At 42.3% G+C, this 14,967-nt stretch overlaps 1 protein-coding gene across 1 annotated transcript; it reads left to right on the top strand.

Annotated features, from left to right (window-relative positions):
* Window positions 1-7,753: 7,753 nt before the first annotated feature.
* Window positions 7,754-14,514, top strand: LOC143935792 (keratin, type I cytoskeletal 19-like). The gene is made up of 8 exons (XM_077459902.1): window positions 7,754-8,452; window positions 9,797-9,879; window positions 10,474-10,630; window positions 10,939-11,100; window positions 11,606-11,731; window positions 11,890-12,110; window positions 12,299-12,333; window positions 13,081-14,514. Exons 1-8 carry the CDS (start codon window positions 7,754-7,756, stop codon window positions 13,176-13,178), a joined length of 1,581 nt encoding a protein of 526 aa, XP_077316028.1. The 3' UTR covers window positions 13,179-14,514.
* The last annotated feature ends 453 nt before the right edge of the window (window positions 14,515-14,967 follow it).

The following is a 14,967-nucleotide window of genomic DNA, read 5'->3' as shown; positions in this document are numbered from 1 at the left end:
AATGGCAGGGCAGTACAAAACCCCCCCAAATGACCCCATTTTGGAAAGTAGACCCCCTAAGGAAATTGATAAGTGGCATGTTGAGCCCATTGAATATTTAATTTTTTTGCCTCAAGCAATTTTTGTTTTTTTTTACACAAAGTTGTCACTAAATGATATATTGCTCACACATGCTATGGGCATATGTGAAATGACACCCCAAAATAAATTCTGCTGCTTCTCCTGAGTACGGGGATACCACACGTGTGGGATTTTTTGGGAGCCTAGCCGCGTACGGGGCCCCGAAACCAAGCACCGCCTTCAGGCTTTCTAAGGGCGTAAATTTTTGATTTCACTTCTCACTACCTATTACAGTTTTGAAGGCCATAAAATGCCAAGATGGCACAAAACCCCCACAAATGACCCCATTTTAGAAAGTAGACACCCCAAGCTATTTGCTGAGAGGCATGTTGAGTCCATGGAATATTTTATATTTTGCCACAAGTTGCGGGAAAATTACAAACTTTTTTTTTTTTTTTTTTTTTACACAAAGTTGTCACTAAATGATATATTGCTCACACATGCTATGGGCATATGTGAAATGACACCCCAAAATAAATTCTGCTGCTTCTCCTGAGTACGGGGATACCACATATGTGGGACTTTTTGGGAGCCTAGCCACGTACGGGGCCCCGAAAACCAAGCACCGCCATCAGGCTTTCTAAGGGCGTAAATTTTTGATTTCACTTCTCACTACCTATTACAGTTTTGAAGGCCATAAAATGCCAAGATGGCACAAAACCCCCACAAATGACCCCATTTTAGAAAGTAGACACCCCAAGCTATTTGCTGAGAGGCATGTTGAGTCCATGGAATATTTTATATTTTGCCACAAGTTGCGGGAAAATTACAAACTTTTTTATTTTATTTTATTTTTTCACAAAGTTGTCACTAAATGATATATTGCTCACGCATGCCATGGGTATATGTGAAATGACACCCCAAAATAAATTCTGCTGCTTCTCCTGAGTACGGGGATACCACATATGTGGGACTTTTTGGGAGCCTAGCCGCGTACGGGGCCCCCGAAAACCAAGCACCGCCTTCAGGCTTTCTAAGGGCGTTACAGTTTTGAAGGCCATAAAATGCCAAGATGGCACAAACCCCCCCCAAATGACCCCATTTTGGAAAGTAGACACCCCTAAATTTAGGGGTACACTAGTGAGACTAGGTAATAAATGGCGGGTGCCCTGAAACTATAAAAAAATAACTAACCAACCAGCGTCACCTGTAACAGTTATATGGTGATCACTGGTGAAAGGGTTAACTAGGGGGCAATCAGGGGGCTTTATGCGGTAGTATATGAGGGTCCCTGGCGCTATAAAAAGCTGCGGCGAACCTAAATACCTACCTGCCTAACTAGCGTCACCTGTGACACTAATACAGCGATCAGAAAAACGATCGCTTATTAGGCTGGGTTCACACTGGAGCGATGCGGGAACGCCACGAATCCGCGGCGGGTTCCCACATCGCATGCCTACCGGCGGCAGTTCACACTGCCCTATGCGAACTGCTGGGAGTGTCAGTGAAATGTTAATGACACCCCCAGATCAGTTCGCATATCGCAGTGCGATCTGCAAACTCGGATCGCATGGTGTGAACACCCATGCGATCCGATTCTGCTGCGGACCAAAAAAAGGGTCCCGTGCGAATTTGCGGCGGGTGCGGCGGGTGCGACGCAAATTCAGCCATACTATCTGTATGGCTGAACTCGAATCGCACAGAGATCGGATGTGATTTGCACTGCAGTGCGGTGCGAATCACATCCGTTCTCATAAACCGCTGCAATGTGAACCCAGCCTTAGTGACACTGGCGACGGGGGGTGATCACGGGGTTAAACCTTTATTGGGGGGGTTAGGGGGGTACCTTAGAACTAAAGGGGGCTAACCCTAACTGCCCTAACAGTTATTACAGTCACAAATGACACCCGCCGGGTGATCAGGGGGTTAAACCTTTATTAGGTAATAAATGGCGGGTGCCCTGAAACTATAAAAAAATAACTAACCAACCAGTAGGGATGAGCTTCGTGTTCGAGTCGAACGTACGTTCGACTCGAACATTGGCCGTTCGGCCGTTCGGCGAATTCCGAACGTTTGGGCCGTTCGCGTCAAAATTCGAGTGACGCGCGCGCGGACCACAATGCACTGCGGTGGCGCAGTGCATTGCTGCGCCATGATTGGCCAAGCGTGCACTGTGACCCCGCATGCTTGGCCAATCGCAGCGCCGGCAGCGAGGAGAGCCATGATTGGCCACAGGCATCCTGCCTGTGGCCAATCATAGCTCAGGCTGTGTAGTGCACGCCCCACACTATATAAGGCCGCCTTTGAGGCGGCCTCGTGTAGTGTGTTACTTAGCATCTGAAGCAGTGGGTGTTCTGTGTACCTTCAACACAGTACACACCAATCGTTTTTGGCTGATTTCCTATCTTGCTGCTGTGTAGTGGTTGTTGTCTGTGCCCTGACTGCAGTATACACCACTATATTCACCTCACCTATATAGCTAGTGATCTAGCTTTAACCACTTAACAACTGCCCATTGCCGATTAACGGCTTCAGGGCGGTTGTTTAACTCTGAGAGGCCGTTAATTAACGGCCTCCCAGAATTCTGCTCTCGCGTGCCCCGAGGTGCGCGCACTCGAGAGCATCCGTGACCGTCCTGTGGACGCGGCGCATCACGGATCACGGTAAACGGCCGCTCATAGCGGCCGCTTACCACGTGATTGCTCCGTCAAATGACGGAGTGATCACTTGGAAACAAACCGGCGTCATGTTATGACGCCGGTTCCTCCCTCCCCTCTCTGTACCGATCGGTACAGCGGAGGGGAAAGAGATCGGTGTCAGCAGCGATGTGGGCTGCATCTGCAGTGCCCACATCGCTGCTCACCGAATTTAACCCCTCAATTCCCTGCCAATACTCTGCAATACCAGTGCATACTCTGCAGTACCCTGCCATTACTCTGCAGTACCCCGCCATTACTCTGCAGTACCCAGCCATTACTCTGCAGTGCAGTACCCCGCCATTACTCTGCAGTACCCTGCCATTACTCTGCAGTGCAGTACCCCCCATTACTCTGCAGTACCCTGCCATTACTCTGCAGTACCCCCCATTACTCTGCAGTAACCCCCATTACTCTGCAGTAACCCCCATTACTCTGCAGTACCCCCCAATACTCTGCAGTACCCGCCATTACTCTGCAGTACCCGCCATTACTCTGCAGTACCCCCAATACTCTGCAGTACCCTGCCATTACTCTGTAGTACCCCCCAATACTCTGCAGTACCCTGCTATTACTCTGTAGTACCCCGCCAATACCCCGCCAATACTCTGTAATACCCTGCCATAAATTGCCATACCCAGCCATACTCAGAGATACCCAGCCATACTCGGTGATACCCTGAAATACCCAGCCATAGACGCCCCCCACCCCTCACCGCCCTCCGGTGCTTCTACCAACTCGCCAGTACGATCAAAGCCAGAATCTTTTTTTTATTTTTTATTTCAGGCTTCCCAGCCTAGAGGTGAGATGTGGGGTCATATTGACCCCCCAGATTTCACTGTAAAGAGGACCTGTCACCCCATATTCCTATTACAAGGGATGTTTACATTTCTTGTAATAGGAATAAAAGTGATCAAAAATATATTTTTGGGGAAAAAAAATGTCAAACTAAAATAAATAAAGTAAAATGAACAATAAAAAAATAAAATAAAAATTAAAGCGCCATGTAACCAGTAAAAAAAAATTTAAAGCGTCGCCTATGGGGATTTTTTAAGTAGCGACGTTTGGCGCCATTCCACGGGCATGTGCAATTTTGAAGAGTGACATGTTTGATATCTATTTACTCAGCATAACTTCATCTTTCACTTTATGCAAACATTGGGCTAACTTTACTGTTTTTTTTGTTTGTTTTTTAAGCACAAAACTGTTTTTTCCCCCCAAAAAGCGCGTTTGAAAAATTGCTGTGCAAATACCGTGTGAGATAAAAATTTGCAACGACCACCATTGTATTCTCCAGGGTCTTTGCTAAAAAAAAATATATATATATATAATGTTTTGGGGTTCTCTGTAATTTTCTAGCAAATAAATGATGATTTTTACATGTAGGAGAGAAATGTCAGAATTGGCCTGGGTGCTCCAGAACGCCTGATGGCGCTCCCTGCATGTTGGGCCTCTGTATGTGGCCACGCTGTGTAAAAGTCTCACACATGTGGTATCGCCGTACTCGGGAGTAATAGCAGAATGTGTTTTGGGGTGTAATTTGTGGTATGCATATGCTGTGTGTGTGAAATAACCTGATAATATGACAATTTTGTGGAAAAAAAAAAAAAAAGGAAATAGGCCGTCAGTACTTCAGGTGTGATCAATTTTCAGATATTGGCACCATAGCTTGTGGACTCTATAACTTTCACAAAGACCAAATAATATCCACCAATTTGTACTTATTTTTACTAAAGATATGTAGTAGTATGAATTTTGGCCAAAATTTATGAAGAAAAAATGACTAATCTGCTAAATTTTATAACAGAAACGAAGAAAAATTCATTTTTTCGCAGAATTTTCGGTCTTTTTTCTTTTATAGCACAAAAAATAAAAAACCCAGCAGTGATTAAATACCACCAAAAGAAAGCTCTATTTGTGTGAAAAAAGGACAAACATTTCCTATAGGTCCAGTGTTGCATGACTGAGTAATTGTCATTCAAAATGTGAGGGCACCGAAAGCTGAAAATTGGTCTGGTTATTAAGGGTGTTTAAGTGCCCAGTGGTCAAGTGGTTAATAATAGAGCTTGCAGTCAGTAGTGTTAGGAGATGTAGATGTAGTAGGAGTTAGGAGTGCGTGCTGTCTGCGTGCTCTGTACCCAGTACATACCGCTATAATATAGGGCAGGCCCCTACTTTCAAACATCCAACTTACAAACATCTCCTACTTGCAAACGCAAGGAGACAGCAGCAAGTGAGATGAAAAAAGATGGACGACAAAACAAATTATACAGGGGTGATAACCCTTCCCTATGTTTTCCAAAAAGCTTAAAAATCGTTTTTTTGACTGGAGCTACACTTTAAAAATGTACCAGTTGAAAATGATAAACAGATTCAACTTAACACAACAAACCTACACAGTCCCTGTCTTGTTTGCACCGCCTGTATACTGCTGTTCTGAGTATATAGGGCCTGGGGGCCACACGCATTTCCTTTTTTTAATATGGGTACGGGGTTCCCCTTAATATGCGTACAAGACCCAAATAGGCTGGTAATGGGCAGGGAGGGCTACCCATGCCATGTTTCTCAATGATTTTCAACCATATTGCAGGAACCAGATATAACATTAAAACCGCAAGCAGTTTTAAATGGTGTTATTTCCGTTTAATGTCATTTTGTGCAGGGACTGTTCTAAACACTGGAAACACGTGGCACTTCACAGGCATACTACAGACACCCCCCAGGCACCATATTTAAAGGAATATTTCACTTTTTTTTTCTCACTTTAATCGTCATTAAAATCAGTGCTCCCGCCAAAACGGCAGTTTTTAAAACTTTTTTTTGCAGTGACCCATGTCCCCTGAGGCAGGAGGCAGGTCCCCAAACCCTTTTTAGGACACTATCTTGCATATTAGCCGTTAAAATTAGCACTTTCCATTTCGAACGTTCGTGTCCCATAGACTTCAATGGGGTTCTAACGTTCGTACCGAACGCGGGGGTCGTTCGCAAGTTCTGGTGCGAACCGAACCGGGGGGTGTTCGGCTCATCCCTACCAACCAGCGTCACCTGTAACAGTTATATGGTGATCACTGGTGAAAGGGTTAACTAGGGGGCAATCAGGGGGCTTTATGCGATAGTAAATGGGGGTCCCTGGCGCTATAAAAAGCTGCGGCGAACCTAAATACCTACCTGCCTAACTAGCGTCACCTGTGACACTAATACAGCGATCAGAAAAATGATCGCTTATTAGGCTGGGTTCACACTGGAGCGATGCAGGAACGCCACGAATCCGCGGCGGGTTCCCGCATCGCATGCCTCCCGGCGGCAGTTCACACTGCCCTATGCGAACTGCTGGGAGTGTCAGTGAAATGTTAATGACACCCCCAGATCAGTTCGCATATCGCAGTGCGATCTGCAAACTCGGATCGCATGGTGTGAACACCCATGCGATCCGATTCTGCTGCGGACCAAAAAAAGGGTCCCGTGCGAATTTGCGGCGGGTGCGGCGAATGGCTGAACTCGAATCGCACAGAGATCGGATGTGATTTGCACTGCAGAGCGGTGCGAATCACATCCGTTCTCATAAACCGCTGCAATGTGAACCCAGCCTTAGTGACACTGGCGACGGGGGGTGATCACGGGGTTAAACCTTTATTAGGGGGGTTAGGGGGGTACATTAGAACTAAAGGGGGCTAACCCTAACTGCCCTAACAGTTATTACAGTCACAAATGACACCAATGCAAAAAAAAGAAAAAAATGCAATTGGTGTCACTGTGACTTGGGGGGGGGGCAGGGGTAATTGGGGGGTGATCGGGGGGTAAAGGGGGTGTGTGAGTGTGCCTGGCATGTTCTACTGTGAAGTGTCGTGTTGGTGCAACTCACTGATCCTCTCTCCTCGGTGCCGGAACGAAAAATACCGACACGGAGGAGAGATTACATCACTTCCTCTCCTGTGTTTACATTACAGGAGAGGAAGTGATGCAATGCTTCACTCCCATTCGTCAGGAGCGATCGCGAGGGGGTGGCCATGAATGAATGGCCGCCCCCTCATCCCGGATCGCTCCTGCACGGATACCGACCGCCGCTGGCACCGGGGGGGGCCCGATCGGGCCCCCCACCCGCGGGAAGGCAGGGACGTACAGGTACGCCCATATGCCTGCCCGTGCCATTCTGTCGACGTACATCGTCGTGCGGTGGTCGGCAAGTGGTTAAAGTTAGATTATTATGACCATTGGGACAGGGGCATTAAATGGTCAACTTCTGCTTTTCTGCCATTAATTGAAAACTGTAAGTGCTGATCTATTCTGCTTATTAACTTTGATAATTCAGCACACAAGCAAAGGCAGCACACAAATACTAAACACATTTAAAAAAAATCCTAACCATGCTTCTTTCACTGCTCGGTTGTTTACCAATGGTCAGAAACTCCTCATTCTTGCTCAACACAGCCTGAAAATGGGTCCACTTTCTTCTACTTAATTGCTGAACAATTTGCCATAACTTCCCCTGAGTCACAAGTTTTTGAAAATGGCATTTTCAAACTCCTACCATGTCTGAGTATTTGCTTCTGCAAATTTTCTTGCTACCATCTTCTTAATTTTCGATTTTTCAGTCCTGCTTGATCAAATTAAAAATAAATCTGATGCTTTGTGTCCAGCTTTAGACCGTATGCATACTGTGATTAAACATTTCATTCATTTATGATTACAATATTGCATTTTCAGTGTTTTATTTGAGGTGTGTTCAGCCAAGCCAGTCAGTTTTTCCTTTATTGTTATTTCTTTAGGGTGGAGTGAGCAAACATTTCTAATGAGCTGGACAGCAATAAATGCATTATTTTGAAGTTGTTTTACAATTGTCTAATGTTTTCCATGCAGATTACCAAATATTTAATGTTAAATCCTAAATTTCAAGCATATAAAGCAGTGGATAGATGAGCAGTCACATACTTATAAACATTAACATTAGCAATTAATGTTTCGTGGCACTCCCAGTTTTCCATATATAAAGGAGCAGAATGAATGGAGAACATATTGTGAAGGACATCCACTTAGAAAAGCACACTTTTAGGTCATCTGTATCACTCACATCCATCATCATGAGTTACGGTGGTCACTCCTCTGCTGGATCACACCATGGAAGCTGCCACATTGGTGGCCATCTGACTAATATCCCAAGCCACACATATGGTGTTCATCATGGAGGATCTTCAATTAGCCATCATGGAGGATCCCACTCTTCTCACCACCATGGGGGATCTCATGCTTCTCATCATGGAGGATCCCATAATTTACATCATGGAGGTTCCCATACTTCTCATCATGGAGGCTCCAACAGATTCCATTCTACAGGTTCTCTTAGTTCTCATCATAGAGGATCCCATGTCATCCACCATGGAAGTTCCCATAAAGTCCACCTTAATGATCACTATAGAGCCCCCAGTGTACATGGAGGATCAGGAGGCAAAGGAATCTCCATATCCAAGCACGTTCATAAAAGCATTATTAGCCATCATGCTTTGTTCAATGTCAATGAGAAGGAAACCATGCGGCATTTGAACGATCGCTTGGCTTCCTACCTAGACAAAGTCCACTCCCTAGAGCAACAGAATGCCCAGCTTGAGAGGAATATCCGGGAGTGGTATGAGAGGAATCAGCCCAGCTCTTTACCTGACTACAGCTGCTTTTTCAGAATCATTCAAGAGCTTCAAGGCCAGGTAAATTAAGGAATTGGTCTGCATAAGTGGTATAATAATTAGGAAATTATTTTGATACATATTTTTTTTTGATGAACACTAAATCTACACAAATATTGTAGTGATTAAGTATTTATATTTTTTAAACTCACACTGACACCTACATATTTAAATTATAAAAATAGATTTGACATATTAGGCATCTAAAGTGATACCAGATGACACATGTTATACAGCACCAGAAATAGGTCTCAGTGCATTTTGTTCATGCTATCTGGCACTTTGATGTAGACATGTACTGAAAAAAAAACATGATTTTAGGACAGCATGGGGTTTATTTACTAAAGCTGGAGAGTGAAAAAACAGGCTCACTTCTGCATAGAAAACACTCAGATTCCAGGTTTTATTGTCAGAGCTTAATTGAACAAGCTGAGGTTGGAAGCTAAGTGGTTTCTGTGCAGAAGGAAGCTGATTTTGCACTCTCCGGCTTTATCAAAGGTATTGATTAAATTTGCAAGATCAACAAGCTGGTAAATTGAAAAAAGTAAACAAACCATATGTCTAAGGATTGGTAAACCGTAATATATAATATTTTGTTTTTAGGTTCAGATATGCTTTAATATAGCAGCCATTTTAGGCTGAAAAGACACTATAAAACAAACAAACAGTGCTGGTGTTTTAGTGTTTGGTAAGTACTGGAGAGGTAAACCATATGATAATACCTCCAGTGGCCATTATGATGGTTCCCTACTATCCCTGCTGGAACCCACAAAGGTTAGCAAGAACCCCTGAAATCCAAGTTTTGTGAACATAAATTATGGCAGGGAGAGCTCACTGTTGGGGTAGAGGGCTTCTTCACACATAATGTGGTGACTTGTGTTTTTCCGCACTGTATCAACATCAGGTTACATAGAACATAATTGTGCCTCATTCACACCACAACACTAGTGTTACGTGTCTTACGGAAAAATGCAGATATGCTGCATTTTTCTGCAGCACACTGGATAGCACTGGAGGACACTGCAGGGCAGAGCACCGCACCACTATGCAAAGACCTAAATGGAGTATACACTTTCTATAAAGTAGAAAAAAAAGAAGGTAAACAGTGCCTTACATTGTAAAATGCAAGGTACTGGTAAACACCCTTGTCACACAACAGATACCAGTTGCATGCTAAATGGGAATGTTTTAGCATATGGCTAGTGTAAATGAACCCTTAAGTCATGTTACAGTGCAAGCCATACTAGATATGCAGCTTAACTTACATACTAGATAAACCAGCTTAAGCGTTACAGAGCAAAGTTCAATTTATTACATTGTATGAATTTACCCTTTGTAATAAATACTTAACTCCAATATTTTTAGATTTCCTCAACATCTGTGGAAAATGCGAGGATTATATTACAGATAGACAACGCTCGTCTGGCAGCAGATGACTTCAGAAACAAGTAAGTCTTTTTATATTTAAAGCGGAGGTCCACCCTAAAATGGACCTTCCGCTCATCGGAATCCCCCCCCCCCTCCGGCGCCACAATTGGCACCTTTCAGGGGGGAGGGGGGTGCAGTTACCTGGATAATCCAGGTAACTGCACCCACTTCCGGGATAGCTCTCTGCGGAAAGGGGCGTAGATTACGCCCCTTTCCGCAAGTGCCCACCCCCTTCCGCAAGTGCCCCGCTGCCTGCTGGGAAACACACAGATCCCAGAGGCAGCGGGGACCGTCCTTATTGCGCAGCGCGACTCGCGCATGCACAGTAGGGAACCGGGAAATGAAGCCGAAAGGCTCCATTTCCTGATTCCCATACCCAAGATGGCGGCGGCAGCACCCGAGTGACGATCTAGAGATCGGCTTCGGGTGCCGACATCGCGGGCGCGCTGGACAGGTAAGTGTCACTATTTTAAAAGTCAGCAGCTGCAGTATTTGTAGCTGCTGGCTTTAAAAGAAAAAAAAAACGCGGAGGCCCGGCGGACTCCCGCTTTAATGTTCTTCATTCTTATTATCATTATCAGCATTAATTGCTTTTGTTTTCCTTTTGTCACCAGGTATGAAATGGAACGCCAACTGGCCAGCAGTGTTGAGGCTGATGTGAATGGACTTCGTATACTACTGGAAGAGTTAAACAGGGAAATATGTCAGCTACAGGCACAAGTAGAAAATCTTCAGGAGGAACTGCAGCTAATGAAGAGGAATCATGGCGAGGTAGAATGCTTGCTACCCATTTTTCAAGCTAAATCAGACATTAATAAAGAAAAACAATATTGAAATCACTTTTGCTTTAGTCGTATGCAGCCATCCTGGGCATTATATGAAAAATTGGCAACTTTGACACATTTTTTTAATCTTTTTATCTTTTTTAGTTGTCAATTACCTTAAATGTTCTCAGAAATGCCTCAAACTATGCTCAAATGCACCTAAAAGCCCACTGCATTTGATCTTAAAACACACATTATGAAGATCTCCAGAAATGCACCCATCATACTACTTGTTTCTAACATTTTTACTTACAGGAAGTCAACTCTTTGCAAGCTCAGTTGGGTGCCAGGGTCAATGTGGAAGTGGATGCTGCACCATCTGCTGATATGAATAGAGCATTGTCTGAGATCAGAGAGCAGTATGAGAATCTGATGGAGCGAAATCTGAGAGAGGTGGAGACCATTTTCCGTCAACGGGTAAGTCTATGTGTAGACTGAAAAAGTTTGTTAAACCTGTTAGAAAAATAGTGTGATAGCTATCTATTACATTTTGATAATTAAGCACTATTATTTCATGGTTATATTCAAAAAACAATTAATATTGATAAGAACATGATTGGCTTTTATGCTCAGATGTAGTGTGCCATCCCAGTCTTCCCATTACACTGAAGATCAGGACTACTGCTCTAATACAGAGATCTTCTGTGGTCTACCACATCCCTTGCGCAATCACAACTACTCTGGCCAAGTGGCCATGCTCATGCTTCCTGATCAGGAATTTCAGTGTTTATTGGTGTACAGCACAACTGGGCTTTAAGGCTGTTGTCAAAGGACACAAAGGAAAAATGCAGTGGCATAACTTAAAAGATAATAAAACTAATAGAAAAGTACAAATCAAATCAACATGGTCAACATGGTACAAATCAAATCAACAGGGTACATGAATCTAACAATGACTCTAACAAACGTTCTATTCATATAGACTGAAGAACTGAATCGTGAAGTTGCTTCTGGTTCTGAACAACTCCAGTCTGTACAAACTGAAGTCATTGACTTGAGACGTTCCATCCAAACTTTGGAAATTGAACTGCAAAGCCAGCTCAGCTTGGTAAGTTTTATTTCCAATCAATCAATAAAGTTTGTATCAAGGGTCAATTGCTCATAGTTTAAGTCTGTGTGCATCTTCAGTTTATTCTGAAAATACTAACTCTATGTACTTTAATCTATTGTTATTTTTGTATACAATCTTTCTTTATCCTTTCCCAGAAATCTGCTCTGGAAAACACTTTGGCAGAAACAGAAGCCACATTTGGGGCTCAACTTGCCCAATTACAATGTTTGATCAACAATGTAGAGTCCCAGCTGACCCAAATCCTATCTGATCTTGAACGTCAGAATCAGGAATACAAGATCCTGATGGACAAAAAGACTCACCTGGAGATGGAGATCGCCACCTATAAGCGACTATTGGAGGGTCATGATATCCAGTAAGTATTTCACACAGGGCGAGTAACTGAATATTCAATCAGCAATCACAACAGAACAATATAATAGCTTAAGACCAAACAGTCCATCAAATGTCCCTATTTTGTTTATCAATATATTAGTTAAACCAAGCCATACCGAATTGTCATATTTTTCTTCATTAATTGTTACTGTGTGTTTTAATTTTCAGCACTTCAAATCAAAGTTTTCTAGGAGGCAGTCATGGTATGTAAACATATATTGACTTAAATGGCAGAACATGAACTTGTAGAACTGTAGAGTGCACAATATGAGAAAAATGTAAACAATGACCTGGTCATTAGTGACATTTAGACACCACCCTTTAGGGTCCCATAGAAAATAATTGAAAAGATCACACCATCTCTTTAATCTCCATCTTAATGGCATTCATTTACTGATACCCAATACCAATCACTTTAATCAACAGTCATACTCTCTAAACATTTATTTTATCCAATACATTTACAAAAATTCTATCTGAAAATCACATAAATCACTATGTAACCCGATATTTCGAGGCCATTTTGTTAATCAGTTCCATAGCAGTCACATTGTCTGCTGTGAATTTTGAAATTCCCTTGTATATGTGACAAATCACATTTAAATGACCCACAGTAGTTTTCAGCTTTAAAAAGGTTGAATAGTCTTGCATAGGAATTGATTCTAGATTTTTTCAAAAAAATTGGGTACATTTATGAAACTACAAGACATAAAAGGCTAACTACATTTTCAATAAATAAATAAATTTCAGGTCTCAGGGTACTCCTGCTAAAATCAATATATTTACAAATAATTGTACATATGCTGGTTTCTCAACCTGACTATTTATGTAACAATAACAATGATAATTGGAATATGGTGGATTGATATATAAATCTTTGACAAGTTGCATCTCTTTATAATGTGCCCTAGATCATTAATAATCTTAAATATTGTGTATTCTAATTTCAGGATCTCACCACACAATGAAAGTTCAACATGCGACTAGCCACACTCATCATAAACATCATCAAAGTCATCAACATCATAATCACCATAATGTATGCTAATGTTTTTTCTATATCTTCTGGAGAACTCTGTGGATAATAGTATCTCTAGAAAGCCTTTTGGTGTCTTCCTCTGTCTTCTTCCAATGTGGTCTTCGGCATCGGCTTTACCTAGGCAAAACTTGGCATGAGACATGAACTTTATCCACCAAAATACCCAGTAGACACAACTGAAATTATGCAAGGTTTAGGATTAGTTAGATATCTGTTCATCTTTAGAGGTTGGTGGTAAACTATTGAAGTTTACCTAAGTTGTAAGTTAATTTCAAGATGTTGACCTATGTGTTAGAAATATTTCTGGCCCTTGAACACTTTTTAAAGATCCAAAATGAATGAAGGTATTTTAGTCTATCCAGCATTTTTTAGGGATTACATTACGCGAGAGCATACATTTTGACTTTCCATTCAGTTTTTTGGAGCACTTTCAAAAATTTTCGTGCCCATTCACTCCATCTTGTTACAAAAATGGATTTTAATAGCCAGACATTGTGCTAACATGTAGTGCCATTTATTTTGCAACAGTATTGAATATCGCTCCAACACATGTACAGAATGCATCTATGCTATGGCTTGATGCAGCATACCACACGGCACGATGTGGATTACATGGTAGTGCATTGAAGAAAACAATAGAGTGCGAGCAGATTTACCTGGGGCCCATTCAGAACAAATAATCTGTGGTAATGGAGTGCACCACAATGCACTAAGAGTGAGTTGTGCTGCATGTGTTACTGTGACATGTTCAAGTATAAACAGGCACTTATGGTACTTAAAGTTGCAAGGCATTATGGTGAGTTGCACCATAATCAGTAATTTTGAATTACAATGATCATATGCAAAATTAGTTAGAATATGAACCAGCCTGATCAGTATAGGATAGAATATGATTTTTTTCTGAATTCTCCTTCGCAATGTACTTTTCTTTTAAAAAGACCAAAAAACAGCACCTTAAAATGTGCCTATAGTACGTGAATGCAGATATAAAACACGTGCTTAATTAAAGTGGAACTCAAACTAGTTTTCTGTTGTGACTTTATTGACATAATCCTGTGCAGGTTTAATTATAGAGTTGTAGTATCGGTTTTGTAATCAGATATTATAAACCTATTTGTATTGTCTACCATTATACATATTAATGGAATATTAGCATGCAACATGCATATTTTATTGTGGTGGACATGCTAAGCCCTAGATTCTGGATATTTAGAATGTGTTAGGATTATTGTGAATATATATATTCTGGTGTTCTTCAGTAATTTGGTTGAATTTTGATCATCGTTCTCTTGTCCTTGTCACTTACAATATTTTCAATAAAACTAATCCTATTTTGTTCATGCAATCAGCTGTGTTTGTGGTAGTAATGATGCATGTGTTTTTTTTCCATAATAAGAAAAAAAAATAAAAATTCTAAGTAGGCTTTTACATAAGTGCCCACAAGGCAATCATAGACCCAGGGTCAATCCTGGGCAGATGTACAGGGTGCATTGTGCCCAGGTGCCGCAAGCTGAGATAGAGGGGGGAGCCGAAGCTCAAGTGGCAGTGGTGTATCAACAGAGGTCCGGTCCACACCAGGTACTATACATTGGGGGGTGTCATGTCCTCCTTTCCTCTCCTTGTGTGTCACAGAGCTTGGTGTTCGGTGTTCGGAATCCGCTGTAACAAAGTCCCGCCTCCTACACTGGATCCTGTGATAGACCGCACATTGATCCAATCCTGGGAAATTGAATCAGTGTGACGTGTATCATAGGAGCTAGTCTAGGAGGCAGGACCTTGTTAGAGTGGCTGCCCAGGC

The sequence above is a fragment of the Lithobates pipiens genome, unplaced genomic scaffold (genome assembly GCF_037356315.1).
Source record: "Lithobates pipiens isolate NorthernLeopardFrog02 unplaced genomic scaffold, aLitPip1_a1.2 Scaffold_28, whole genome shotgun sequence".
Classification (NCBI taxonomy): domain Eukaryota; kingdom Metazoa; phylum Chordata; class Amphibia; order Anura; family Ranidae; genus Lithobates; species Lithobates pipiens.
The sequence above is the reverse complement of the archived record's forward strand: the minus strand, read 5'-3'. Positions and strand labels throughout refer to the sequence as shown.

Excerpts from the sequence above, each read along its gene's own strand:
- LOC143935792 (XM_077459902.1), top strand. The coding sequence starts at position 7,754 with ATGAATGGAGAACATATTGTGAAGGACATCCACTTAGAAAAGCACACT. Across the intron at positions 10,631-10,938 it reads TGAAGAGGAATCATGGCGAG|GAAGTCAACTCTTTGCAAGC; the intron begins GTAGAATGCTTG and ends TTTTACTTACAG. Across the intron at positions 11,732-11,889 it reads TGCAAAGCCAGCTCAGCTTG|AAATCTGCTCTGGAAAACAC; the intron begins GTAAGTTTTATT and ends ATCCTTTCCCAG.